The sequence below is a fragment of the Motacilla alba genome, chromosome 9 (assembly GCF_015832195.1).
Source record: "Motacilla alba alba isolate MOTALB_02 chromosome 9, Motacilla_alba_V1.0_pri, whole genome shotgun sequence".
Taxonomy (NCBI): domain Eukaryota; kingdom Metazoa; phylum Chordata; class Aves; order Passeriformes; family Motacillidae; genus Motacilla; species Motacilla alba.
In genome coordinates, this window is record NC_052024.1 from 16,950,329 (window position 1) to 16,974,717 (window position 24,389).

The window sequence follows — 24,389 nt, forward strand, 5'->3', positions numbered from 1 at the left end:
ACTTTCTCCTTGCCCCGGGGGTGCGTGCGCGGACCCTTCCTTGCCCACTCGTCGCTGGGCTGGAGCTGCTGCTCCCGGGGATGCCCTTGCTCGGCAGACAAGGCGGGTCGGGATGAACGGCATTGCCCGGGGTGGGAATACAGAGCTCCACATGTTGTCCGGCTCCGGCATGGCGGGACTACAGGTCCCAGCATCCCCCGCGAGCGCCGGGAGCCGGTGCAGAGCACGCCGGGATCCGCCGCCGCCGAGCTGCGTGCGGCCGTGGCCGGCCCCGGGCGCTGGAGCTGCCGGCCCCGGGAGGGCTGGGCCGGGGCCGCGCCGGGCATGAGCTGGGTCGGGTGGACCCAGGCGGCCCCGCAGGTGCGTGGGGACAGGATGGTGCCGGGGTGGGGGGTGGCCTTGTGGGCCTCCGCGGCGGTGCTGCATCCCGGCAGCGTGGGGGGGCCGGTGTCTCCCCCCTGTGCGGTGGTGGCGGATGAAGGTGCTGGAGCTCCTGCTGATGCTGTGCCCCATCTCTCCCCAAGCATTTCTACCAGAACAGGGCACAGCCTCCTGCCAGTGCGTCCCGCGTGCAGAGTAACACGACGGCTCGGCCCGGCCCTCCTGCCCATGTGTATCCAGCTGCTTCCCAGGTGATGATGATACCCTCCCAGATATCCTACACACCTTCCCAAGGAGCCTATTACATTCCCGGACAGGTGAGGGCTATGCTTTGGGCTCTGTGTGAGGGGGTTGGGATGGGCACCGGCGGGAGGTGCTGCCTGGGCTTGGAGCCCATGTCTGTTTTGGCGGGTTGGAAGGGGTCCTGAGACTCTGAGCACCCACTGATTTGAGCAGGGTGCTGCTGGCTCTGTAGAGAGGAGGCAGGCGGTACTGGTCCCCTCCCCAACAATTCTCTGAGGCACCTGGTGTCTACTCTGCCTGTGTCCTGCTCGCTGTCCTGGTGTACAACTAGTTCACAGTCAGGTTTGGGTTTACATCAGTGTTTTAGGGGTATGTCTGTGCTCTGCAGGGGACATAACTGACTTTTTTTCTTCTCTCCTATTGCAGGGTCGCTCCACGTACGTTGTCCCGACCCAACAGTACCCGGTCCAACCTGGCGCCCCTAGTTTTTACCCTGGAGCCAGCCCCACAGAGTTCGGGACTTACGGTACAGACAGAAGGGTTGCTCTGCTCCCCGGTGCTCTTTCAGTCCCAGCACTTCCCCATTTTTTTACTCCCCTGGCCTCTGTCCCACCGAGCTGAATGCAGCTGACTGGGGCTGACTCTGTGACTCTGGTTTTGGGGACAGTTGCTTGTTGCCCAGCAGCAGATCATGTCCCGCTGGTCCATTTGTACCAGTCCACTCACCCCTGTCCTTTTCCAAATTGGGGCTGTTTAATATTTAACTCTTGTGGCGGAGGCCTGGGGCAGACTTTATCCCCTGCTCCCCCTCACTTGCTGTCGAGGTGGTGAGCAGTTCAGTGCTTGCTGACCCCCCTCAGCTCCCCAGGAGCTGAGCCGGGGTGCTCCGTGCCTGCCCCCTCCTGGTGCTTGGGGAGTGTGATGTGAGCAGCCCCTCCTCCTTCCCTCTGCTCGCATGTGGCCACCCGGGCTGTGACTATATTTAGGCTTGGTTGGCCCCGGGAGGCCCAGCAGACACAGAAATGTGAGCCGAGGCCTCCGGCCTGGCCCCGGCACAGCAGCAAAGCATAACCGGGGCAGAGATGGGCTTCTCCTGAGCCAGGTACGTGCCCAGCCTCCCTCCCTCTTGTCTCAGGGCCCAGCCAGCCCCTCAGAGGAGGAAGGTGGCCCCTGGCTGTGGCTGTCTCCTGTGCTTGGGCCAGGACACTGCTGCACCTTTGTGCACTGTGCACAGCCCTGGGACGTGCTCTGGGTATCTCTTTGAGGTTCCAGGATGGGTGTACCCCCAGCCTCTGCTTTGGGGCTGCTGTGGCTCTTCCTGGGGAAGCTGGCAGCATTTGCCTCTTGCCCACAGGAGTGGTAGGGTGACCCGACATGGTGTGACCCTTGACAAATGAATCAGATTGGGTCTCCTGTCTGGTCCTCAGGGCTAGGCAGCTCAGGGTCTCCTTCCTTCCCCCCGTGCCCAGCCCATCCCGACGTGTGAGGCCTGTTCAGCGTCCCTGTGAGTCCCCCGAGCAAAGGGAGGGTCCCTGACTCAGGGATGAGGCAGTCACCAGAGCACCTTGGTTGGCTTTCAGGGTCAGTGCAGCAGGGAAGGTGCTGGAGCCAGAGGGGGCCAGGACCCAGTTGTGCCTGTCCCAGCACGCCCGTATCCCTGTGGCAGTGCTCCAGGGTGATGCTCACAGATGCCCTGGGAAGAGCACCTCTTGAGGGCTGTGCCAGCCCTGGATGGGGTCCAGCTCTGCCTCTGTCCCTCAGCACAGCTCCTTCCTCTGGGCTGGCCTCTCCAGGGACTCGGGCTGCATGGGGAGCCCGAGCCCCTCAGCCTGGGTGTGAATGGAGGCTGCCTGGTGCCGCCCTCGGGCTGGTGCTGGCCCTGGGGAGATAAGGGCGCAGGCAGGAAGGCAGCCGCCTGCGGAGCCAGGACGCCTGTACCTGACATGGCCGAGTGTCCAGGCAGGGCTCTTGGTGGCGTGGAGCTGGTGGGCACGGTGGATGCCTGCGGGGCCTGGCTGGGCGTGGGGGTGGCGCGGGGACGCTCTCTGCTTCACAGGGAAGGAATTCGGTCAGGCCTGTCAGGCGGGTTGGGACAATCCAGGCCGGATGCGATGGGGGTTCGCTGCAGAGCAGCAAGGGCTCTCCGGGCTCCTGACAGACCCCTGTGTTTGGGAGATCAGGGAGTCTTCAGGACAGGCTTGGAAGATCTGGCTTGGCTGGTCTGACGCTCTCTCCTCTCCTTCAGCGGGTGCGTATTACCCGGCGCAGGGGGTGCAGCAGTTCTCACCGGGGGTCCCCACTGCCCAGGTCATTGTGAGCCAGCAACCGCCGATCCCCCCAAAACGAGAGCGCAAGACGGTAAGGAGCCATCTGCCTCCAGGCACGGGGTACTCGTGTGCGAGAGGGTGTGCTCATGTGCAGTGGGGGGATGGTGTCAGCCCCGGGTGCTGGTGGTGTGTGGGATGGGATGTGGTGCGGCATGCCAGGGAAAAGTGTTGGCGCAGGGCTGTGTCCCCATAGGCTGGAGGGCTTAGCAAGGGAACCGGGGTGCACAGTGGGTGCTGGCGACCTTGGTCGTCCCGGCGGGCAGCGTTGTGCTGAGTCACAGCTCCCGGGAGGGCGGGGGTGCCGCGGCTGCCAACTGCTGTCTGCTCCCGGAGATGCCGGTGCTCAGAGGCCTCGCATGGGGCCTATTTATAGCGGGGAGCCGGGTGGCTGCTGGCATGGCCCCGTGCTGGGAAGCAGGGGTAGCCACTGGGAGGTGGGATGCTGGCATTTTCTCATCAGAGATGGGTTGAGCTCTGCACTTGGTGTTCTGAGAGCAGGTCGTGTTCAGAAGGTAGAGAGGACAAGATTCCTGGCGGCACTTTGCCCTGCGCTGTAGTCCCAGCCAGACCCACGTGTACCCCTCCAGTCACCCCCCAGCAGGGTGCCCTATAGCTCGTGCTTCACCCATGGCAGACACAGGGCAAGTGAGGCTGTGGGCATATAGGGTGTGCCTGGGGTGACACAGAGCTCATTGTGGTTTCTGTGTGATGAGGCTAGTCCTCTATATTGTCCCCAAAATGAGGGGAGGGCAGCCTCTGTGCCAGCACAGTGATGTATTGAGGTCCCCTTACTTCTGGAAATGGGCACTGGCCTGGGGACCTGCTGGCTCCAGCTGCCTGTTGCAATGACTTGCAAGACACTGGAACAGGCCAGTGTCTGTGGGATACTGTGCCCTCTGGTAAGGGGATGTGGCACCCACTGTTCCCCATCTGTGTGGCTAGGACAGGCACTGCAGTGAATGAACCTTCCTTTTCCCTTTGGAGAAGGGTGTCGTGTGGGGTGTTGTGCGCATGGAAAGGGGGTGGCCTGTGTGTTGTGTCCTGCACTCTGCCAACAGCTTCTCCACTCTGCTCTGATTGTTGGACAGATCCGAATACGAGACCCCAACCAAGGCGGCAAAGACATTACAGAAGAAATTATGTCTGGAGCAAGGACCTCATCCACCCCCACCCCTCCACAGGTAAGTGGACCCTCTGACTTCGCAGCTGCGGCACAGGGAAGTGCACATGGCCCTGTTCAACTCCCTCTTTGCCCCCTCAGGCTGGAAGCGGTTTGGAGCCCCAGGCCAATGGAGAGACCCCCCATGTAGCAGTTATTGTCCGGCCCGGTAAGTGCCCTGCCCCTGCCAGGGCTGGGTTTGCCAGCTGGCATGGCTGCAACAAGGTTCCCTGGTGTTGGCACTGCAGGATGTGAAATGCCAGCCCCACTGTTCCTTGGTTCTCTTGATGCTTGTGGGGTCAGAGGCCATCCCTGCATACCTGGGGACCTGTGACCCCTTGTTGGATCCAGGAGAGTTTACCGCGGCTGTATACTCATCTCAGCTGTCCTCTGGGCACTGGAGGACCCATGTTGTGCCCATCCCCCATTTGTGATGTGGCTTGGCATATCTGTCCCTATGTCTCCTGAAGATAGAGGGATCTGGGGAGGAATGTGGGATGAGCAGGGAATCGGAGTCATCCATTAACGCCATTCACCTTGCAGATGACCGCCCGAAGCCTGCGCTGGTGGTGAGCAAGCCCGTCTCCCTGGAGCCCAGCAAGTCGGCATCCCCGTCTCCTCCCCCTCCCCTGATCCCCGAGGTGGAGCCCGTGGTGCTCTCGCCCGTGACGCTGGTGCCAATGGAGCCTCCTGTGGACACGGACACGAAAGCGGAGCAGGGCGAGGCGCCACCTGACCCGCAAAAGACGTTAAGCGCCATCACTACAGTGCCAGGGGCTGCGGAGCTGCCCCTTGTGCCCGCGCCCAACATGGACACGGTGGCTGTGGAGGAGGAGGAGGAAGAGGAGGAGGAGGTTGCTATTCCCCTCCCAGAGCCCACCCTGCAGGAGCCTGTGCCCCCTGAGGTGCCGCCGCTGCCCGTTGTTCCCTCGATGCCAGCCGTGCCCCTGGTGCCGGCTGCGCCGTCGCCACCACCCGTTGTACCACAGGCCCCTGAAGCGCCTGCCAAACCCGCCTCCCCCAGCCCCCCACCGCCCCGGGAAGAGCCCTGCCCCGAGCCCACTGCTGAGGCCAATGGGGTTTTGGAGGAGGCGCCTGAGACGGTCCCTGAGGCGCCCGTGTGCCAGCCAGTGCCGGTCCCTGAGCCGGTGCCTGTGCCCACCCTGGACTCCCCCACTGCCCAGCCTGAAGAGCTGCCCCTACCCAATGGTGTGGAGGGCACCAGCAAAGTGGAGCCGAGTGAGGAGCAGCCTGAGCCGGATGCCAGTCCCATCTCAGAGCCTGAGGAGCCAGCCCAGCCTGGCACCCCTGCCTCCCCACCTGCAGAGGAGGAGGAGGAAGAGAGCGAAGGCCCTGGTGAGACCCAGGAGCGAAGCTTGAGCCCAGCCCCTGCCCCTTCGCAGATCTCTGAGGCGACCGCACAAGGTTGGGAATGCTGGGCTGCAGGGTGTCCCAGGGTGGGTGTTGGGTGCTGGGGGGCATCATGTGGCATGAGGTACAGGGAGGGTACCTGTACCCTTGGAGAGGGGAGGTATGGTTAGGGACACAGGATGTGTAGGTATGGGATACTGAGATGTCTGTGGATGGTGGGATCAGGGAGATGTCTGGGGAGTAAATCTCTATGTGGTGATGTGTGGGGTGGGTATAGAGGGCTGTGTGTGACGGATGTCCTGGGGAATGGAAGTGTATTTTATGTGATGTCTGATGCAGGGGTGTAGGGTGATGTATCAGGGTTGTATCTGAGGATTGTCCTGAGTCGTTAAAGACACTGGGAGGTGGCAGATTGGCAGGGAAGATGTAGGGCACGCTATGTAGGTGTATGCAAGTACACAGGGGTGATTGAGGAAAGTGGGATGCCCTGGGGATGTGTTGGGGTTTCTCTTTTTTTTCTTTAAGCATCCTGCACAAGTGTTGGGGTTACATGGAAGTGGTAGGGAAGATGGGTTCACAGGCTGTGTTTATATAGAGTGCCTTGGGCAGGGATACAGGGGTGCTCTATGAGGGTAGCCTCAGGGCAGATAAATTTCTGGGGAGCATGTGTATGGGCTGGTGTATAGGGGTGCAGGGAGGGGAATGTGTATGGGAACAGAGATTTATATGGGACTGTCCTTGTAAGGGCTGCCTGTAGAGCAGTGTCAGCAGGGGCCCTCTGACAGGATGGGGAGCGTGCACTAGGGCAGTGGTGTGGATGGGAGGCTTTGATGAGGCACATGGTAAATCAGGGTGTGTTTGGGGATGGGAGCTGTTACAGGGTGGCAGGACCACATCCCTGTGGCTCCTTCTTGAAGCTCACCTGCTGTTAGGAGGCCTTGATGGGGATGCCGTAGCTGTTGTCAGGGTGCTTGGGACTGGGAGGGTTCCTGTCTTTCACCTTCCTGCCTCTCCTCCCAGTCGCCATGTCGGTGCCAAAGAAGAAACGAAGGATGAAGGAGCTGAACAAGAAGGAGGCAGTAGGTGATTTGCTGGATGCCTTTAAAGAGGTGAGTGTTCTGGGGTGTCTGGGGGTCACCCTGTGTCCCATCTCCTCCAGTGATGAACTCTGCTTTGTGCCATCGTGTCTGGGCCACTGATGCTCTGTGATGGTAATGAGGATCTGAGGTGGGGTGGACACTGAGGAGTGGGGTGAAGGGGACAGGAACAGGCTCCTGTGGGTGACTGCTGTCCCTGTCCCCTCTGTTACAGTCTCAGACTGGTGATAGTGCCTCGGAGGCAGAGAACAAGCCCCCTGTGTCTGCCCCTGCCAGTGAAGCAGAGGATGTGGCTCCTGCCCGTCCACAGGAGGAGTCAGAAGAGACGTGGGAGGAGAAGGAAGACAAATTGGCCCCAGAGAAGGGCAAGGCTGCTGGCCAGAAGTATGGCTACAAGGAAGGTGAGCTGTGCCTGGGCATGGTCCTCTGCTGGCAGCCACCACCTCTGGACCCAGCAGTGGGGAAGGTGTGGGTGGCATGGTCCCTGTGTCCTAGATTTCACATTCTCCTCCCGTCTTGTCCCTAAGCTTGGCATGGGATGGGGAACAGAGTTCCCAGCACGAGGATCTTGGCAGGAGGCAGGGAGCTGGTGGAATCAGGCTTTCTAAGCATGCATGGTTATGCTCATAGTGTACCAGCCTGGGGCAGTTCTGTGGTTGTCTGTATCTCACCTCGCTTGTCCCTGTGTGGACCCAGACCCACCGCAGCTCAGGGTGGAGAATATGGGACAGGCCACATCAGTGTGTCCCTCTTGCCCCCCACTGCAGAGCAATGGAAGCCATTAAACCCTGAAGAGAAGAAGCGATATGACCGGGAGTTCCTGCTGGGCTTCCAGTTCATCTTTGCCAGCATGCAGAAACCTGAGGGGCTGCCCCAGATCACAGATGTGGTGCTGGACAAGGTCGGTGCGGCCCTGGAAATTGGGGAACTGCGGGTGGTGGTTGGGTGGGGATCTGGCTCCTCTTTGTGCCTTGTGAAGGTGGGACAGGGAGTTACTTTTGTGCTCAGAGTCCTGTTCTGCATCTGCAGTGACCCTTGAGCCTGGGTTTGGTGGGTGTGGGGGCACCTCTGGGGTCTTTTTTCCAGTTCCTTGTCCCGGCGCTGAGGCTGGGGGATGGATCCATCCCGCTCCTCTGCCCCCGGGCATCCTCAGCCGTGTGTACCTTCGCAGGCCAACAAGACCCCACTGCGGGCAATCGACCCCATCCGCCTCAGTGGCATGAACTGCAGCCCTGACTTCACCCCCTCCTTCGCCAACCTTGGCCGGCCTGTCATGGGCAACCGGGGCCTGGTGAGTATCTCCTCACTTCATTCCTGCCATCCTGCTCTGCCTCTCTGTGATGATCAAGCTTTTGAGCCGCTGTGTCTGGGCCACTGATGTCCATGATGGAGTTGAGGATCTGAGTAGGTGGGCTGGGGACTTCTGGGAGCCAGCTCACGTGGTCCCAGAGCAGAGAGCTGAGTTTCTTCTCCATGTGTCAGCCCTCAGGGTTGGGTCCCCGCCGCTCCCAGCCGAGTCAGAGGAAGGAGCCCCGCAAAATCATTGCTACTGTGTCCCTCAATGAGGATGTCAAGCTGAACAAGGCCGAGAAGGCCTGGAAACCCAGCAGCAAACGTGCTTCCGAGGAGGAGGATCCTGAGAATATCAAGACACAGGTGGGAGCTGGGGTGGGCCGGCAGTTGGAGGGCCTGGGGGAAGGGTGCCCAGCTCTTGCTGACCCTGCTGCCCTTGCAGGAACTGCTCCGCCGTGTCCGCAGCATCCTCAACAAGCTGACACCCCAGATGTTCCAGCAACTGATGAAGCAGGTGATGGAGTTGTCCATCGACACGGAGGAGCGGCTCAAGGGTGTCATCGACCTCGTCTTCGAGAAGGCCATCTCGGAGCCAAACTTCTCTGTTGCCTATGCTAACATGTGCCGTTGCCTTATGGGGGTGAGCAGAAGCTGGATGGTCTCCTGCTGAGCGGGCAAGGTTTTTTTAGCCATCTCAGCTAAGCTCAGTAGTGTGCAGCTCCTTCCATGTGGAGTGGGGAAACTGGGGTGTGTGGATGGAGAACCAAGTTCAGAGTCTCAGCAGGGCATCACAGTGTTGTAGGGTGGCTTTTCCCTGATTTGAGTAGTGCCACCTGAGTTGCCCAGCTTTTGGGGGAGACACAACTCATGCTCTTTCTCTGGGTTGTACCTCTCCCTGCAGCTTAAAGTGCCCACAACAGACAAGCCCACAGTGACTGTGAACTTCCGCAAGCTGCTGCTCAACCGCTGCCAGAAGGAATTTGAGAAGGACAAGGATGATGATGAGATCTTTGAGAAGCGGCAGAAGGAAATGGATGATGCCAGTGCTGTGAGTTGTGGTGGGAGTGTGCTCTGAGGGCTGGTGTGGGTGTCCTTGGGTTGGCTGGACACTGAACTGGCCCGCTGTGCTTTTCATGCAGCCCGAGGAGAAGGCGCGTATGAAGGATGAGCTGGAGGAGGCGCGGGACAAGGCCCGACGACGATCCCTGGGCAACATCAAGTTCATTGGAGAGCTCTTCAAACTGAAGATGTTGACAGAGGCCATTATGCATGACTGTGTGGTGAAGCTGCTGAAAAACCATGATGAGGAGTCTCTTGAGTGCCTTTGCCGCCTGCTTACGACTATTGGCAAGGACTTGGACTTTGAGAAAGCCAAGGTACTCCTTGCTCTGCCCCACCTTGCTTGCCCTTCCCATGCCTTTCAGAGGAATGTGACCATGGCTCTGTCCCTCTATAGCCCAGGATGGACCAGTACTTCAATCAGATGGAGAAGATCATCAAAGAGAAAAAGACATCGTCCCGAATCCGTTTCATGCTGCAGGATGTAATTGACCTAAGACGGGTAAGGTTGATGGAATGCATTGCCTGGGGACTGTCCTCCATCTGCTGCTTGGTCCCTTGGAGCTGCTTGGCCTATGTCCTCTGAGTGCCAGCAATCCATGTGTCCCCTCTGGGAAAGAGGTGGGTATGTGAGCTGTGGCCAGCCCCAGAGACACCATGCTAGCCCCTGCTCTTGGTTATCATGGTAGTGGTAGTGGGCACACAGTAATCGGCGGCTGTTTAATGCAGGGGGGCTCTGGAACCTGAGCCTTTTTGTGCCAAAAGCTGCCACAACACTCAGAGAGTGGTGATGGCCAAGGCAGGAGACCAACCTGAGACTTTAAAAGTGGGATGTCTGGGAAGGGGGAATCCCTTTCCCTCCATCTTTCGGCCATCTCAGTTCCCTCTTCCCTCCTTCCCTGCCCTCTGCAGAATAGTTGGGTGCCGCGGCGAGGAGACCAGGGCCCCAAAACCATCGATCAGATCCACAAGGAAGCAGAGATGGAGGAGCATCGAGAACACATCAAAGTGCAGCAGCTAATGTCAAAGGACAAGAGGAGGGGACCCCCTGGGCCATCCTCTGGTGGTGAGTGTCTGGGTTCAGGGGCACTTGAGTTTACTAGAAGTGGGTTGCTCCTGCTGGACTCTGCTCAAGGCTGGTCTGCACCTTATGACTGTCCCTCTTGTGCTCAGGACGCAGTAGCCTGGTTGCAGATGATGGCTGGAACACGGTGCCCATCAGCAAGGGCAACCGGCCCATTGACACCAGCCGGATAACGAAGATCACCAAGGTGAGGCTGGGAATGTGGCGTGGCAGCCGAGCTGGCTGCCTGGCCTGGGTCGTGCCTTGGTTGGGGGATAAGGCTTGACTGTCTCTTTCTCCACCTGCAGCCTGGATCCATCGACTCCAATAACCAGCTCTTTGCACCGGGTGGGCGGCTGAGCTGGGGCAAAGGCAGCAGCGGAGGGTCTGGCGCGAAGCCCGCAGATTCAGGTGGGCAGTGTGGGACTGGCTGGGTGCTGTGGGACAGAGTGGGAGGGGTGATCCTTCCCCTGGCAGTTCCTCTACCAGGGAGTTGCCGAACTCTGAGACTTCCCTCTTTTCACGCCCAGCATCTGATTCAGGGCGACCAGCCACGAGCACCTTGAACCGCTTCTCAGCGCTCCAGCAGTCAGTGCCTGCCGAGAGCCCAGAGTCCCGCCGTGTGGTGCAGAGGTAAGGGGCCCTCCCTGCCTTGGTGGATGGGTGTGTGGGATTGAGGGAGAGCCCCCGATTCAGTCTTGTGGTTGATCAGTGTATAGGCAAGTTACAGAATCAAGGCCCCTGTGGCAAGATGGGGCGCCTTGAGAGAGCTCAAAGTCAGTGGTGAATCCTTGTGGCAAGGAAGGTTGACCTCACCCTGGGTGTCCTCCCTACTGTTCGGCACTTGGGTGACCACCCCTGGGTGCTTGGTCTGGCCTGGGGGTCCTTGGATAGACATTAATGGGCAGGAGTGTGAGGTCCCCAAAGAGAGCTGGAGTTTGGATTTGTTCGGGAGAAGAGGAAAACAAAGGGGGGCTTTGCCATAGTCTGCGTCAGAAGGAAGGTGTGGGTAGGACAAAGTCAAGCAGTGCTCAGCCATGGCAAGGAGCAGAGTAAAAGGAAAAGGGTCTCAGTTGGAACTGGGGAGAAATAGGGAAAAACTTTTCCCCCAAGAATGGTCAAGTGGTAAAAGAGGTGGGGATTGGAGTGGCACAGCCTTACTTTACAGAGCTCTACAGTCCGGGGTCAGGGAGGGTGGTGATGGGTTCTTCACGCTGTGTGTCTTTCTCTCACCCAGGAGCAGCTCCAGCCGTGACAGGTCAGAGAAGGCTGGGGACAGAGGGGACCGGGAGTCACGTTCGGAGAAGGGCAGCGACCGTCTAGAGCGTCTTGACCGGGGAGAGAGAGTAGACAGGAACAGGTCTGCCCTCACCAAGAGGAGCTTCAGCAAAGAGACAGAGGACAGGAGCCGAGAACGGGAGAAGCAGGGCGGCCCCGAGGCCGTGCGCAAGGCTGCGAGCATGACGGAGGAACGGGACCGGAGCCGAGAGACCAGTGAGCTGGGGAGGGGCGATACCCCAGGGTCTGGCTGCACCTGCACCTCTGCCTGTCCCAGGTGTTGCCTGATCCTTGCTCTTCTCTTGCAGTTAAACAAGAGCCGACACCTCCTGCAACATCCACCAAGCCCGCGCTGTCGGAAGAGGAACTGGAGAAGAAATCCAAGGCGATCATAGAGGAATACCTACACATCAATGACATGAAGGTGAGAGAAGGGGGTGGCCATACACGTTCCTCTGACATGCCATATGCTTCCCTCCCTGTGTGGTAGCACTGTTGGGCAGGGTTCTGGTGGTGCCTGATGAGGAAGGGGGGAGCCAGAGCTGGCTGTAGGGCAGTACTGACCCCCCTTTTCCCTGCAGGAGGCCCTGCAGTGTGTGCAGGAGCTGGGCAGCCCCTCCTCGCTCTACATCTTTGTGCAAAATGGCATCGAGTCCACGCTGGAGAGGAGCACCATCTCCCGCGAGCACATGGGAGCCCTGCTCTGCCAGCTGGTGAAGGCAGGCACGCTCTCCAAGGAGCAGTACTACAAAGGGTGAGGGACTGGGGCAGCCTGGCTTTGAATTTGGCCCTGCCTTGAGTAGGACTCAACACTGAAACATCCTGAGGTCCCTCCTAGCCAAGGGTATGGGGACTGCTGGATCCCAACAGCTCCCTCTGCTCTTCAGGCTGCGGGAGATCTTGGAGATCGCAGAGGACATGGAGATTGACATCCCACACATCTGGCTGTACCTGGCTGAGCTCATCACACCCATCCTGCAAGAGGAAGGCATCCCCATGGAGGAGCTGTTCAGGTGAGGGCTGTGCTCCTCAGCAGGGCTGGCACAGGAGTCCTCCTTGGGGCAGGTAGCTCACTCAGGTCTCTTGTGCTCCACAGGGAGATCACAAAGCCCCTGGTGCCCATTGGGAAGGCCACCACGCTGCTGGTCGAGGTGCTGGGCTTGTTGTGCAAGGGCATGGTAAGTGTATGGGGCTTGTGGCTGCTGGCTGCTGTCTCAAGGACTGGCATCCTGCTTGGGGGCCAGGTGGGGATTGAACCCCCCTGCCACAAGAGAGGATGGTGAGGGGTATCCCTCTCAGTGTCTGGGTCATGGGGCTGCCATGGCCAAACCACACTATCTTCCTTCCTGGAGATGGAGGGCTTGCTGTGCTCATGCCAGCTGTCTGTCCCACAGGGCCAGAAGACCGCAGGAAAGCTGTGGCGGGATGGAGGCCTGAGCTGGAAGGAATTCCTGCCTGAGGACCAGGATGTCAACAAATTTGTCACAGAGCAGGTGGGGGCTTGGTGGCAGCAAGGGGCAGAGGTGGGCTGTGGGCAGACCTTGGACAGTGTGAGAGTGGCACTCCCCTGTGCTGCCTTCAACAGCTCTCTCTGCCTCCTTCCCCAGAAACTGGAGTACACGATGGGGGACAGCTCAGACATGCCAAGCCGCAAGGAGCTGACCTCAGAGGAGCTGTGCAAGCAAATGGACAAACTGCTGAAGGAGAACCCGAACAACCAAAGAATATATGACTGGATTGAGGTGAGGGCGGGGGCACAATGCCTGAGTGTCTGGAGACTCCCTCCTGGCTCCCGCTCCAGCTCACAGTCCTTTACCCTCCCCCCTCTAGGCCAACCTGAGCGAGCAGCAGGTCTCGTCCAACACGTTTATCAGGGCCCTGATGACGTCTGTGTGCCACTTGGCCATTGTCTGTGAGTACCAGGGTGAGGAGGGAGCGGTGGGGGTGCCCTTGCCTACAGTGCCCCTCTCATGCCCTGTCCCTGCAGTTGAGAACCCGTACCGCGTGGATGCCATGGTCATCCGCAACCAAGCCAAGCTGCTCCAGAAGTACCTGCGGGATGAGCAGAAAGAGCTCCAGGCCCTCTATGCCCTGCAAGCTTTGGTGGTGAAGTTGGACCAGCCTCCCAGTGAGTATCGTGGGTGCGGGTGGGTCGAGGAGAGGGTGGCAAATGTGTCCCCACCCCAGCAGGGTGGCCGGTGGCTGGAGAGTAGCAGAGGTTCCCTTTGTCCCCCCACCCCAGACCTGCTGCGGATGTTCTTTGATGCCCTCTACGATGAGGACGTCATCAAGGAGGAGGCTTTCTACAAATGGGAGTCCAGCAAGGACCCGGCCGAGCAGCAGGGCAAAGGGGTGGCTCTCAAATCGGTGACAGCCTTTTTCACCTGGCTCCGGGAAGCTGAGGATGAGTCGGACAACAACTGAGCAGCTGTGAGGAAGAGGAGGAGGAGGAAGGGGGGAGAGAGAGTGGGGCACCCTGGGGAGTGACTCCATCCCTTCCCACCCCTGGCCCCCATGGACTTGCTGATGCCAGGGCTGAGGGACCCGCTGTGCCCCTTGCAGCCCCCCTCTTTTTTTCAGCTCTCCTCTCTCTTCTTCCTCTGTCCTGGTTCTGTTTGTAAGGCCTGTACGAGTTTGTCATAATGATAATAAACAGATGCTGACTGAGGCGGTGGCTGCCATGGGTCCCCTTGGGGACCCTCCTCGCCCCCCTCCCAGTGCAGGCACACCGGGTCTCTGGGAGTGGGGCAGAGCACCCCTGGATTCATGTCATGGAGAGGGGGGGATGGGATGGGGACATATCTCTCCCCTCCTCTCCCTCCTCCTCTTTCTCCTCCCCGCTTCTTGATGAAATATAGAGAGATTATATATATATAAACTTATTAAATTTGGTTTGGGGACAGGAGCGTGATTTCTCCCCCTCCCCTGTCCTCTCTCTATTCCTCCATCACTGCCTGGACCCCCTCCCCTCTATGGTTTTTAAATTTTAAATATAAATCATTCCCCCCCCAGCTCCTGCTCTGACACCTGGGGAGGGTGCCGGGGAGGAGGGGGGGTGGCCCCTTCTCTCTGGGCCAGGCTGAGTCCCCTCCACGACCCCAAAAGCCCCCATCCTCCTCCCAAACGTTTAAGGCCACAATTGGGCAAGCGACAGGGCGGCCCCCTCATCCGCGTCCCCTGTATTTATAGAGCGCCGGATGTGACGAGCCGCATGTGTAATTATTAAAACAAGGATTCAATTACTGGTCACGTGAATTTGTAAATAATTTTTTTTTTGCCTTTTTTTTTTTTTTTCTTTATGGAGTATTTAATTGAAAATTTAAAGGCATCTTTTCACCTTAAAACTGGAAATAAAAGAACATTGCTAAATAACGCCCCGTGTGCCGCTGTTGCCGCCCCCCCCTCCTCCCATGTCTCTTGTGCCTGGGCTGGTGTGGGGGTGCCAGCCTTGAACATGGGCAAGGGCCAGCCTCCCCTGCCACTGCAAGGCAGGTAGGTACCCCCTGCTCCAGGGTTGGAAGGGTGGCAAGGGGGTTGGATGTGCCTGGAGCCAGGCCCTGGCACAGTGTCTCTGGAGGTGGAAGAGACAGCCCTGCCAGCTGCCTTGCTGTGGAGCAGAGCCCTGATGTCCCCAAATGTCCCTTTTCCCACAGGCAGGAGTGGCAGAACCTGCGTGGTCTCCTTGGGGCAGGAGAGGGGAGGTGTTGTGCCAGCTGCCCCCTGCACCTTCCAATGTGGGAGGGCATTTTACTATCAGCCCTTCCTGGCCTTGTCTTGCAGCTGGAATGGAGATGGGGCACAGCTGGCCCCTGCTGGGGTTCCCCCGTGGGGTATCCCTTCTGGGGACAGAGGCTGGTCCCCCTTGGGACTGGAGGCTGGTCTTGGCTGCCTTGGGCTGCCTCTTGCTGAGTCACCCTGGCCATGGCCCAGAGGGTACAGAATAATTAACCAGAGGCTGTTCCCCAGATTAGAGGCTGATCTGTCTGAGCTGCAGCCCTGGCATCACTAATGCTGGGAAACATTTGGCAGGGAAAGGCCTCGGGATGGGGACTGGACAGGAACTCCCCCTGACTGGGAATGAGCGAGTAAGGAGGGAAGGAGGCCCTTGGAGCTGTTTGGGTAACCTGCTTGCCAAGGGAAAGAGAGTGGCACCGCAGCAGTGCCCTCCTGTGCCAGGGAAAAGGTACCACAGCACTAATTGGCAGCAGTGGGTTTCAGAATGAACGCGGCTTGACCCATCAGCCTGGCCCTCAGCGCTGGCCTGCATCCCCTGCAGGGGCCCTTGCTGTCACCCGCGCTGTGCCACAGCCTGCGCCCACCCGTGCCCAGCCCAGTGCCCTGGGGGTGGGAGGCTGCGTGCTCCCTCCCGCACCACCAGGCCCTCGGGGCAGGGCAGGGGCAGGCAGGTCTGGGGCTGAGGGTGCCCTGTTTCGGCAGGGTCCCAGCCCCTGGCCCCCCGGGGGGTGTACGGGGGCCGGGGCCGGGAGGGGCGGCGCTGTCCGCGGTGCTGGCACGGCGCTCACCGCGGTGGCCGGCCTTCTTCCTCTCCTCCTCAGCCCCCTCCTCTTCCTCCGTCCATCCTCCTCCTCTCCGCGCCCCCTCCTCTTCCTCCATCCCCCTCTTCCTCTTCCTTCAGCCCCCCTCTTCCTTCAACCTCCCCGGCTGCCTTCATCCCCCCTTCACCTCTCTCCTCATCTCCCCTTCCTCCTCTTCCTCCCGGCCTCCCTCTCCCCCGTTCTCCCCTTCCTCCCTCTCCCTCATCCCTTATCCCCCTCCGCCTTCTCTTTCTCAGCCTTCCTCCCGCACATTCTCCTCCTTTTCCTCCTCCTCTTCTTCCCGCCTCCCCCTCTCCCTCCTCTTCCTCCCCCAGCAGTGACGTCTCTGGACGTGCTGCTCCCGGCCCGGCGCAGGCACCGCTCGGGGCTCCGGTGCCGCTCGGGGCTCCGGTACCGCGGCCCGGCCCGGCTCGGCGGCGGCTCCGGCGGGGCGCGGGCGCTGTCCGGGGCCGCCCATGCGGCCGGGGGGCGATGTGGGCGGCGCGGAGCCGGCGGTAGTGCCCGCACCGGGGCCCCCCCGGGAGCATGGGCTGCATCGGCTCCAAAACCACCATCGGTGGGTGAGCGACACCGGGATGGGACCGCGGGCTCGAGGGAATAGGGGGGCTCCTGGGCTGCGGAGGGTGTATGGGGAACTTGAGGGTGCGGAGGGGGCTGTGCGGGGCTGCTGGGGACGGCCGAGGGGCTGGAGGTGACACGATTGGGGTGCAGGGGGCTACGGAGGCTGGGGGACGTGGCAAGGTGGAGAGCAGGGAGCTGAGGGGTTCCAGGGGATGGAGTGGTGATGTGTGGGGACTGGGAGGCTGTGAGGGCTGTAGGGTACAGGGAATTACGGAGGTGAGAGAGAACTGGGGTATCGAAGTGTGTTGTGTATGCAGAGAGCTTGAGGGCTCTGGAGGACTTTGGTACATAAAGGGTGATAGGGGCTATGGATGGGTGGGGGTTTGGGAGCTGGGGGTGCTGCTCTGGGGCAGCTGGGTGGCCCAGGGAGGGCAGGGAGATATGGGGAAGTCTGGATGTGTAGAGGCTGGGGCGATTGGAGCAGTTGGACTGCAGCTCTGGGGGAGCTGGGAGTTGGGGGTGGGGGTGCAAGGGGACTGGGAAAGGGGTGTGGGACTGGGGTGCTGGTTAGAGTTCTGAGAGGTTATGAGGTGGCTACGACAGAGACAGAGTTGTTCAGGGGGGTCTTGGAGGCTGAGGTTTGCTGCAGTGTGTGGGGTGCAGCGGGGGTGCTGCAGATGTCCTGGGGGTGCTGCAGGAGGGATGGGGGCTGTGATCAGCGGGAGTTCTGGAGGTTGGGCTCATGGGGGCTAGGACAGCGTGTAGAGTGTTGCAGACATGCCGGAGGGGCCCTGGGGGTGTTGTTGCTAGGATGTCACCACAGGGTGCCCCTGCCCACAGCTGGGAGTGGGGGCGATCCTCTCTGCAATTTCCCAAAGAAGCCAGGGTGTACCCTCAGATGTGGGTGGGAGGCAGCACTTTTGAGCTCCCCTGTATCCTACCTCACAGCTGGTTTATGTCAGCCAGGCCCATCTTAGTGCAGCGGAAATGAGGCTCTTGAGAGACACCCTGTCTTGGCCCCTTTGGGACTGGCTTTTCATGGCAACTGCATTGACAGGAGCCCCCAGTTCTTGGGAGTCAGTGCCTGAGGGTGTAGGCACCCCTGCTTTTGAGGTGCCAGTGCCAGGAGGTCAAGCTGTTGTGGCAAAAGATGGGTGCAGGTGCTTTATTGACCCTATCCCTTCTTGCTCCTTTCCCTCCTGACCCAGCAGGGAATTGGAGAGGGGGATTTTGGAGAGAGTGGAGGAGTGGCAGCCCCCTGCAAGTATGGCCCAGTGCTGCCTCCCTTCACACACCCAGCACCTGGCCCAGCCCAGCCTGGTCCAGCTGCCCCCACCCCTCCCAGAGCAGCTGCCAAGCTGGGACAGGTGCCTGGTCCCCCGTGCCAGGCTGGGGACGTGCGTTACCGCTGACACAGGCGGAAGAGTTGCCCGGGCGTGAGTCACCAGTGCTGCAGCAACGAGTTGTGTCTGGTCTCAGACCGGACAAGAAGCTGCTGCCACAGGGTCAGTGGGTGGGGGGACTGAGAGGGCTGCTGGGGAAATGGAGGTGCTGAGGTTGGCCTCGGCTCTTCCTGCAGTGGCCGTGGACACAACGCTGTGTGTGGAGTGGAAGGAGGTGAAGGCACTGTCACCCCTGAGCGTTGCCCGCCCGCTGCCCCGGCTGGTGCGCCAGGCCTCCTTCGACAGCCAGGACTTCCTCCAGGTACCACCGAGCCCAGCACGCCCGGCTGAGGCAGCCGTGTGCCCGTGCCCCGTGGTGGGGCACCCGTCCCGGCCATGGCCCTGCCAGCTCGCAGTGGCTCGGGGCTGCTCTGACGTCAGCCATGAGCCGGGCTGTATCCTGGGAGAAATCAGTCCACGGTGCCTCGTTGCCATGGCAATGCAATTTGTTGCGCGCCTCCAAATCCCACATCGCTTCCCCCGTGGCCATGGGCTCAGGGCCTGGCATGGCTGAGATGGCGATGGGGACGTACAACAGGATGTCCTGGCGTGGTGCGTGCTGCCAGGGAGTGGGTGCTGGGGAGCTGGGCTGAGGTGGTCTTGCACGTGCACGTGTGTGTGCACAAGCTGGGGCGGGCACACACGCGTGTGTGACACCATCCAGCACAGGGCACGGACACATGTGAGCGCACACAAGCGTGCAGGTGCACGTGTGTGTACGGTGGAGGTCGGGTGTGAGTGTGCAGGTGTGTGTTTGTGGTCAGTTTGCGTGTTTGAGTGGCTGCCAGTGTGTGTGGGCATACGTGGCTCCTGAGCAGCCATGTGCAGGTGTGTACACAGTGCCAGCGTGTACTGACAGCGTGTGCTGGCACTGTGGGAGCGTGCCCTGCTGTGACCTCCCCTCTGCACACACACATGCCTGTAATGTGTGTGTGCACAAACACCCCAGGGCCCCTGGGCTGGGCACCAAACAGGGCCAAGCCCTCTCCTGCAGCGTGGGGCTCCCAGAAAGGAGACGGGCTGGGCTGTGACCACGCTGCTCGCTCTGGCAGGTCAATGTTGAGGACACTGTCGAGATGCTGCCCAAGTCACGGCGCGCACTGACCATCCAGGAGATCGCTGCCCTGGCCCGCTCCTCGCTGCACGGTAACTGCTCACCCAGGGGCTCCTCTGGGAAAGGGGGCTCTCCTGAGGTGAGGAGTCTGGGCCTCTTGGGGGGGCCTGGGTATCACCTGTCTGGAGTTTCGGGGGGAACCAGGGGGTTGCTGGTGGCACTCGAGAGGAGGGCATGGGGGTACAGGTCCCATGGACTGGAGGTAGGGAGTGCTGGGTCCTGGGGTTGTGGGCTCTGTGGTGGGGACTTGGGGTGCCCTGGGGCATGCTGACGTTGGGGCACGTGCCATAGGCATCTCGCAGGTGGTGAAGGAGCACGTGACAAAGCCAACAGCCATGGCACAGGGCCGTGTTGCCCACCTCATCGAGTGGAAGGGCTGGTGTAAACCAGTGGAGTCACCTTCTGCCCTGGAGAGCGCCTTCAGCTCCTACTGCCACCTGAGCGAGGGCGAGCAGGAGGCGCGATTCGCTGCCGGTAGGCCCCGTGGGCACGGCCGGTGGGCTGGTCCCCTCTGCGGCCCAGGGCAGGGGTGGTGGGGTGGGTTGTCCCCATCCTTCCTTCCATCCATCCATCCATCCATCCATCCATCCATCCATCCATCCATCCATCCATCCATCCCACAGCACTGTGGGCATGGAGGTGCCAGGGCAGCGGGATTTTGGGAGCACCTCCCTGTGTGTGTTTGATCCGTGCTTGTCCCGTGCCAGGTGTGGCAGAGCAGTTTGCCATTGCTGAGGCCAAGCTGCGAGCCTGGTCCTCAGTGGATGGGGACGACTCCAATGACGAGTCCTACGATGAGGACTTCATGCCCTCCACAGAGAGCTCCCAGCCCACCGGTGAGTGCTGTGGGGAGTGGGCAGGTTGTCCCACTGCTGGTGTGGGTGTCCCACCACTGAGGGACAAGGGAACGGAATGCCCACTGCCTGGCACATTCCCCAGCCTGGTCACTCCCATACAGGGCACACCCCTGCCTTGCAGCCTGGCAAACACTGCCTGAGCCAGGGATGGGGAAGCCCTTAAATGCAGCACCTCCGTGGTGCCAGAGAATGTTTTGCTTTTCCTTTGATGGTTACCGGTGCCATGCATGCAACGATTTGTGGGCGAAGCAAGCACGGGGCTTCTCCCAGCCTGCTGTGCACAGGGCAGGGGGCAGCTGACATCCCTGGTGCCCTCAGCTGTGGGCTGACCCGGGCATCCTGACTTCCCACAGAGCTGACAGGCACGCTGCCCGCCAGCGCGCTGCTGCGAGACCTGCTGCAGGGCCACCTGTGCCACCTGGGCGTGCGGCACGGCTCCTGCGAGCCCGAGAGCGACTCCTCGCACACCCTCTCCCCTGAGACTCTCTGCTCCAGCCTCTGCAGCCTGGAGATGGTGTCCCCCTCCGAACTCACTGCCAAACTGCTGGGCTCCCTGGGGGGAGAGGACCTGCTGCTGCCCAAGCTGCCGCCCCCAGCCAGCCAAAGTGCCTTGCGGGGCCTGGCACGGCTCCGGTGCCAGGACTCCCTCTACTCCGTGTCCTACGCCGAAGCCTGTCTCTCGCCCACGGAGGACGAGGTGGTGCTGAGCAAGGACTTCCCGCTCCGCCGGAAAATCTCTGACGTCGCCTCCTCCGGGGTGGCATCACTGGAGGAGGAGGAGGAGGCCGAAGAGCCCTGATGCCTCCTGGGGTGCCCTGCCTCTCCTGGTGGGGGTCCAGGTCCCCTGCTGAAGCCCTCTGGCCAGACCCCACGCTGGGTGAGGGACAGGCCCTGCCGCTGCTCCCCCTCGCTATCCAGGTGCAGGAGGGGTCCGGGGGCCACTGCAGCCCCCCCAGCCAGTGTGCCCCCACTGTGCCCCGGCCCTGCTTGGCCACATCGTTGCCCTCCTGGATTTTTGCATGAGAGCAGGGAAGGGGTGCAGGGAAGGGCTTGGGGAGATCTGTCCTCTGCCCTGATGCCCAGATGCGCCCCCAAAAACTGACAAGACTAAATAAGTGGGGCTGGTTGTTCGCATGTTCTCCCCCAAACCACCCTGGGCTCCCCTTTTGGGCACAGTTCCCTCCCCCACAATGGCATGGCTGAAAATCTCCAATCATCCTGTGGTGCCTCTACCACCCCGAGCCAGGGTGGTGGTGGGGGTTTTGCTCTGGGAAGGGCTTTTCTCTTCTCTCCCTGGCCAACTTCTATTGGACCGAGTTTAAAACTGTGAACTGCTGCCTTGGAGCATGGAGCTGCTGGAGGGGTGCTGTGGGGGTGCCAGGGGTGCTGGGGGGCTGTGGATGTGCTGCGGTGCTGGGACTTTCTATACTTTTATAATTGCATGGGGCTGACACAGGAAGACTGCTGGGCCAGGTGGGTGCAGGCCCCCAGGCTGGGGGCTTTGGGCCACCAAAGAGCAGTCCCAATCCAGCCCTGCAGCAAGGGGTCAGCCCAGCCAGGCGTCCCCAGGGCTGCTGTGAGGCAATGCAGGGTGGAGAGAGGGGGTAGGACGTGGAACTGATGTCCCTGTCGACAAGTCACTCACCCCTAGCAGGGAACCAAGTGCCTACTTGAAGGGCGACCAGCCCCCCCCGTCCTGGCTGGGGGTGGCACCCCCCCCCCCCGAGGACCCCCCAAGCCCACGTGAGGGGTTCCAGGCACGTCGTTTGGGGGAGGAATGCCAGTTTTTGCCAACGCTTGCGCGCCCCTTCCCGCATGGCACGTGTTCTCGTGGGGCCACTGTCCCCCTGCATGCTGCTCCTCACCCAGCCCAGTCACCGTTCCCTGTCCCCGCAGCCCGGGATGCCCCCCAGCACCCACTGCACCTCTGCTCCCCTGCATCCCCCAGCACCCCCACCAACCCCTGCCAGGCACAGCTCCTGCTCTCCTCTCTGCCGTGGGGTGCCTGCTGAGGGGCTGGCCCCCCTGCCCCGCACCACCGAGGGGCTGCAGGGGTCAGCAGGCCGGACGCCGTGCTGCTGGCTCCCTGCCACCCGCTGCCACCCGCTCCCGGGGGCAGTGGATGCTCCTGGCGGTGCGGGGGTGGGCTGGGGGGTGCCTGTGGATGGCTGGGGGGCTTTGCTCTGCGTGTGTGTGCATGTGCACACCTGGGAGCGCATGGGCATGTGCACGCGTGTGCATGTCTGTGGGAGCTGCCTGAGCCCCCCGCCCCGCTGCGGAGTATCCGTGGGGTGCCCGCACCATGGCACCCCCTCCTCCATCCTGCCAGGTCTTGAATAAAGTCAATTGTGCGAGCGCTGCACCGGGCACCTCTTCTTGCAGGTGGGGGGCACCTCCTCCCCAGGGGACCAGGGGGTGGCAGGCCAGCGGTGGCAGGGAGGCATCCCCCTCCGCGGCCCCACGGGGTGACGGAGGCCTCGTCCCTTATCTCGCATTCCTGCGGACAGGGTGCCTAATTATGGGCATCTGGCGGTGGTGGCTGGCGGGCGGCTGGACCCTCCCCACGGCAGGGCCTGGGGGGCGCAGGCAGCAGGCGCCATGGCATCGCTCAGCTCGGCCTCCACGTACCGTGCCGAGCTCCTCAGCGCCTACGGGCAGGGGCACAGCGAGCCCCGCTTCGAGGGCGACCGGCGGCATGGACCCTTCGGGGCGCGGGGACAGGAGGCATTTGGGTACCCAGGTACCGGGCGTGGAGGGTGGGGGGGCCGCAGGGTGTGGCGGCCCATCGCTCCCTGAGAGAGCCCTGCTACCTTGGGGTCCCCCCAAGGGTTGTCCAGCTGACCTGTGCCTGGGGACAGTGTGGGAGGGCTGAGAGGGGCACTCTGACTGCCCCCCGGTGCCCCATGGCTCTCTGGACTGTCCTCCAGCTCTTACTCCCCAAGTGCTTTTGTGCTCCCCCTGTAAGTCCCCAGTAACCCCAGTGTCTCTGCTGTCCCCAGGACCACCATGCTGCCTCCTCCCCCTCCCCAGACCCTTTTGATTCTCCTTTTGTCCCCAGAACTCCCCATAGTTTTTCCTCCCCAGCCCAGTCCATTGTGGTATGTCCTCATCTCCCCTGTGCCCCACACCCTTTGATGTCACCTGCTAGGCCCCCACTTTCTTGTACATCCCCAGTACCTCCAGTGTCCTCCTCCCCCCCAGCCCACTCCCCTCAGACCTTCGTGGTCATTCCCAGTGTCTTCACCCTCCTGTGCCATTCTCCTGCCGTCCTCAGGTTGTCCAGTGCCCCAGGAATCTCCCAGTGGTCTCAGGTGCCTCCAGTACCCCTTTACCTCTGGGACCCCCAGTTCCCCCTGCAATTCCCCAGCACCTTCAATATCCCCAAACTCCCACTGCCACCTGCTACCCCCAGCCCTCCCTCCCCCAGTGTCACCAGACTCTCCCACACCCCCCAGTGCCCAGCCCCTGGGTACCGTGGTCCCATGCCCAGCGGCCCTCCAATGCCCACAGAGTCCCCAGGTGCCCTGTACCCCTGCAGCCTGGGCACCTGGGTGCGTGCCCGGGGTGACACCTACCAAGTGGTGGCCGACGTCAGCCAGTTTGAGCCCCCTGACATTGTGGTGACCACGTCCAACTGCCATGTCACCATCCAGGCAGAAAAGGTGAGGCACCCGAGGGGGCAGCATCCCCTCCGGCCATGGCACGGCGGGGGTCCCATCCCAGGACATCCCCTCCCGTGGGTGGCGGGGATGGGGGGGTAACTGGGAATAGCCCTTGGCAGCACTGGGGTAAATGGGAGCTGTGCCTAGTGATGGGACAGCAGGCAACTCCTGCTCTACTGCACCTCTCCTGCACTGGTGTAACTGGGAACTGTCCTCACTGAGAATGGGACAACTGGAACTCCCGCTCCCTTGCCTTCTCTGCTGGAGGTGGCAAGTGGCAACAGTCCCTGTTGGCACTGGAGCAGCTGGAATTTACCCCACAAGCCCAGACTTGGGCAGCAGAGGCCTGCTTCCTGCTGGCAACGGGGTAACTGGGAATTGCCCTGGAGTCACTGGGATCCTTCCTGTAGGACTCCCTGTTAGAGTGCGGGTGACTGGGACTGCCCATTAGAAGCACTGGGGTAACTGGGCACGTGCTGTGGAACCCACCGTGCCGCACTGCGTTCCATGCACCGGGGCTGCTCCCCGCAGGTGGCGGAGGATGGCACCGTCTGTGACACCTTCACCCACAAGTGCCAGCTGCCCGAAGACACGGACCCACTGTCGGTGAGCTGCAGCCTCACCGAGACTGGCACGCTGGTCATCACCGTCCGGCGCCGCGCCGGCCCCGGGCAGCCCCCGCAGCTGCTGTACCGCAGCGAGGCCATGCTGTGAGCGGCTCTGCGTGACAAAAGCCTCCTTGCCCGGGGTGATGCCAACCCCAGCACTGCGGTGAAGCTCTGCCGGTGCCCACCGGCTGTGGCCCTCTCCACCTCCATAGTGCTTTGGCTCTGTTTATAAAGTCCTTTTATTAAATTAATATAAAAATCTCTGTATTTACATGGGGAGAGGTGCACGGCAGAGAGGCAGCAGGACCCACTGTGCCC

General features: G+C 61.3%; 3 protein-coding genes and 2 non-coding genes across 9 annotated transcripts; all 5 read left to right on the plus strand.

Moving 5' to 3' along the window:
* The first annotated feature begins 208 nt into the window (after positions 1-208).
* On the plus strand, positions 209-14,526 carry EIF4G1 (eukaryotic translation initiation factor 4 gamma 1). Of its 4 annotated transcripts, none has more exons than XM_038145929.1 (30): positions 209-360; positions 525-698; positions 1,051-1,150; positions 2,870-2,982; positions 4,040-4,132; positions 4,213-4,279; positions 4,654-5,535; positions 6,502-6,590; positions 6,793-6,979; positions 7,346-7,479; positions 7,732-7,869; positions 8,061-8,234; positions 8,314-8,511; positions 8,773-8,919; positions 9,011-9,247; positions 9,328-9,432; positions 9,843-9,996; positions 10,104-10,201; positions 10,302-10,404; positions 10,536-10,626; positions 11,231-11,487; positions 11,580-11,695; positions 11,853-12,025; positions 12,159-12,284; positions 12,368-12,449; positions 12,666-12,764; positions 12,879-13,013; positions 13,102-13,183; positions 13,259-13,399; positions 13,514-14,526. In XM_038145929.1, exons 1-30 carry the CDS (start codon positions 325-327, stop codon positions 13,693-13,695), a joined length of 4,713 nt encoding a protein of 1,570 aa, XP_038001857.1. In that variant the 5' UTR covers positions 209-324; the 3' UTR covers positions 13,696-14,526. The 4 variants fall into 4 exon arrangements, with proteins under 4 accessions (XP_038001857.1, XP_038001858.1, XP_038001856.1 ...); XM_038145930.1 differs by having other exon boundaries at positions 7,750-7,869; positions 10,524-10,626; XM_038145928.1 differs by having other exon boundaries at positions 210-360; positions 10,524-10,626.
* Positions 6,635-6,711, plus strand: LOC119704820. The gene has a single exon (XR_005258042.1). It is a non-coding gene; the product is annotated as a small nucleolar RNA SNORD66 (small nucleolar RNA).
* On the plus strand, positions 7,912-7,986 carry LOC119704821. Its single transcript, XR_005258043.1, has one exon. It is a non-coding gene; the product is annotated as a small nucleolar RNA SNORD66 (small nucleolar RNA).
* A 1,502-nt stretch (positions 14,527-16,028) lies between the features above and the next one.
* Positions 16,029-22,157, plus strand: FAM131A (family with sequence similarity 131 member A). Of its 2 annotated transcripts, none has more exons than XM_038146539.1 (6): positions 16,029-16,387; positions 17,968-18,092; positions 18,883-18,976; positions 19,236-19,418; positions 19,652-19,780; positions 20,155-22,157. In XM_038146539.1, the coding sequence occupies exons 3-6, from the start codon at positions 18,907-18,909 to the stop codon at positions 20,598-20,600; spliced, it is 828 nt and encodes a 275-aa protein (XP_038002467.1). In that variant the 5' UTR covers positions 16,029-16,387; positions 17,968-18,092; positions 18,883-18,906; the 3' UTR covers positions 20,601-22,157. The 2 variants fall into 2 exon arrangements, with proteins under 2 accessions (XP_038002467.1, XP_038002466.1); XM_038146538.1 differs by having other exon boundaries at positions 16,211-16,383.
* Positions 22,158-22,339: 182 nt separating this feature from the next.
* LOC119704727 (heat shock protein beta-7-like) lies at positions 22,340-24,322 on the plus strand. Its single transcript, XM_038146366.1, has 3 exons — positions 22,340-22,541; positions 23,312-23,463; positions 23,995-24,322. The coding sequence occupies exons 1-3, from the start codon at positions 22,400-22,402 to the stop codon at positions 24,175-24,177; spliced, it is 477 nt and encodes a 158-aa protein (XP_038002294.1). The 5' UTR covers positions 22,340-22,399; the 3' UTR covers positions 24,178-24,322.
* Positions 24,323-24,389: the final 67 nt, after the last annotated feature.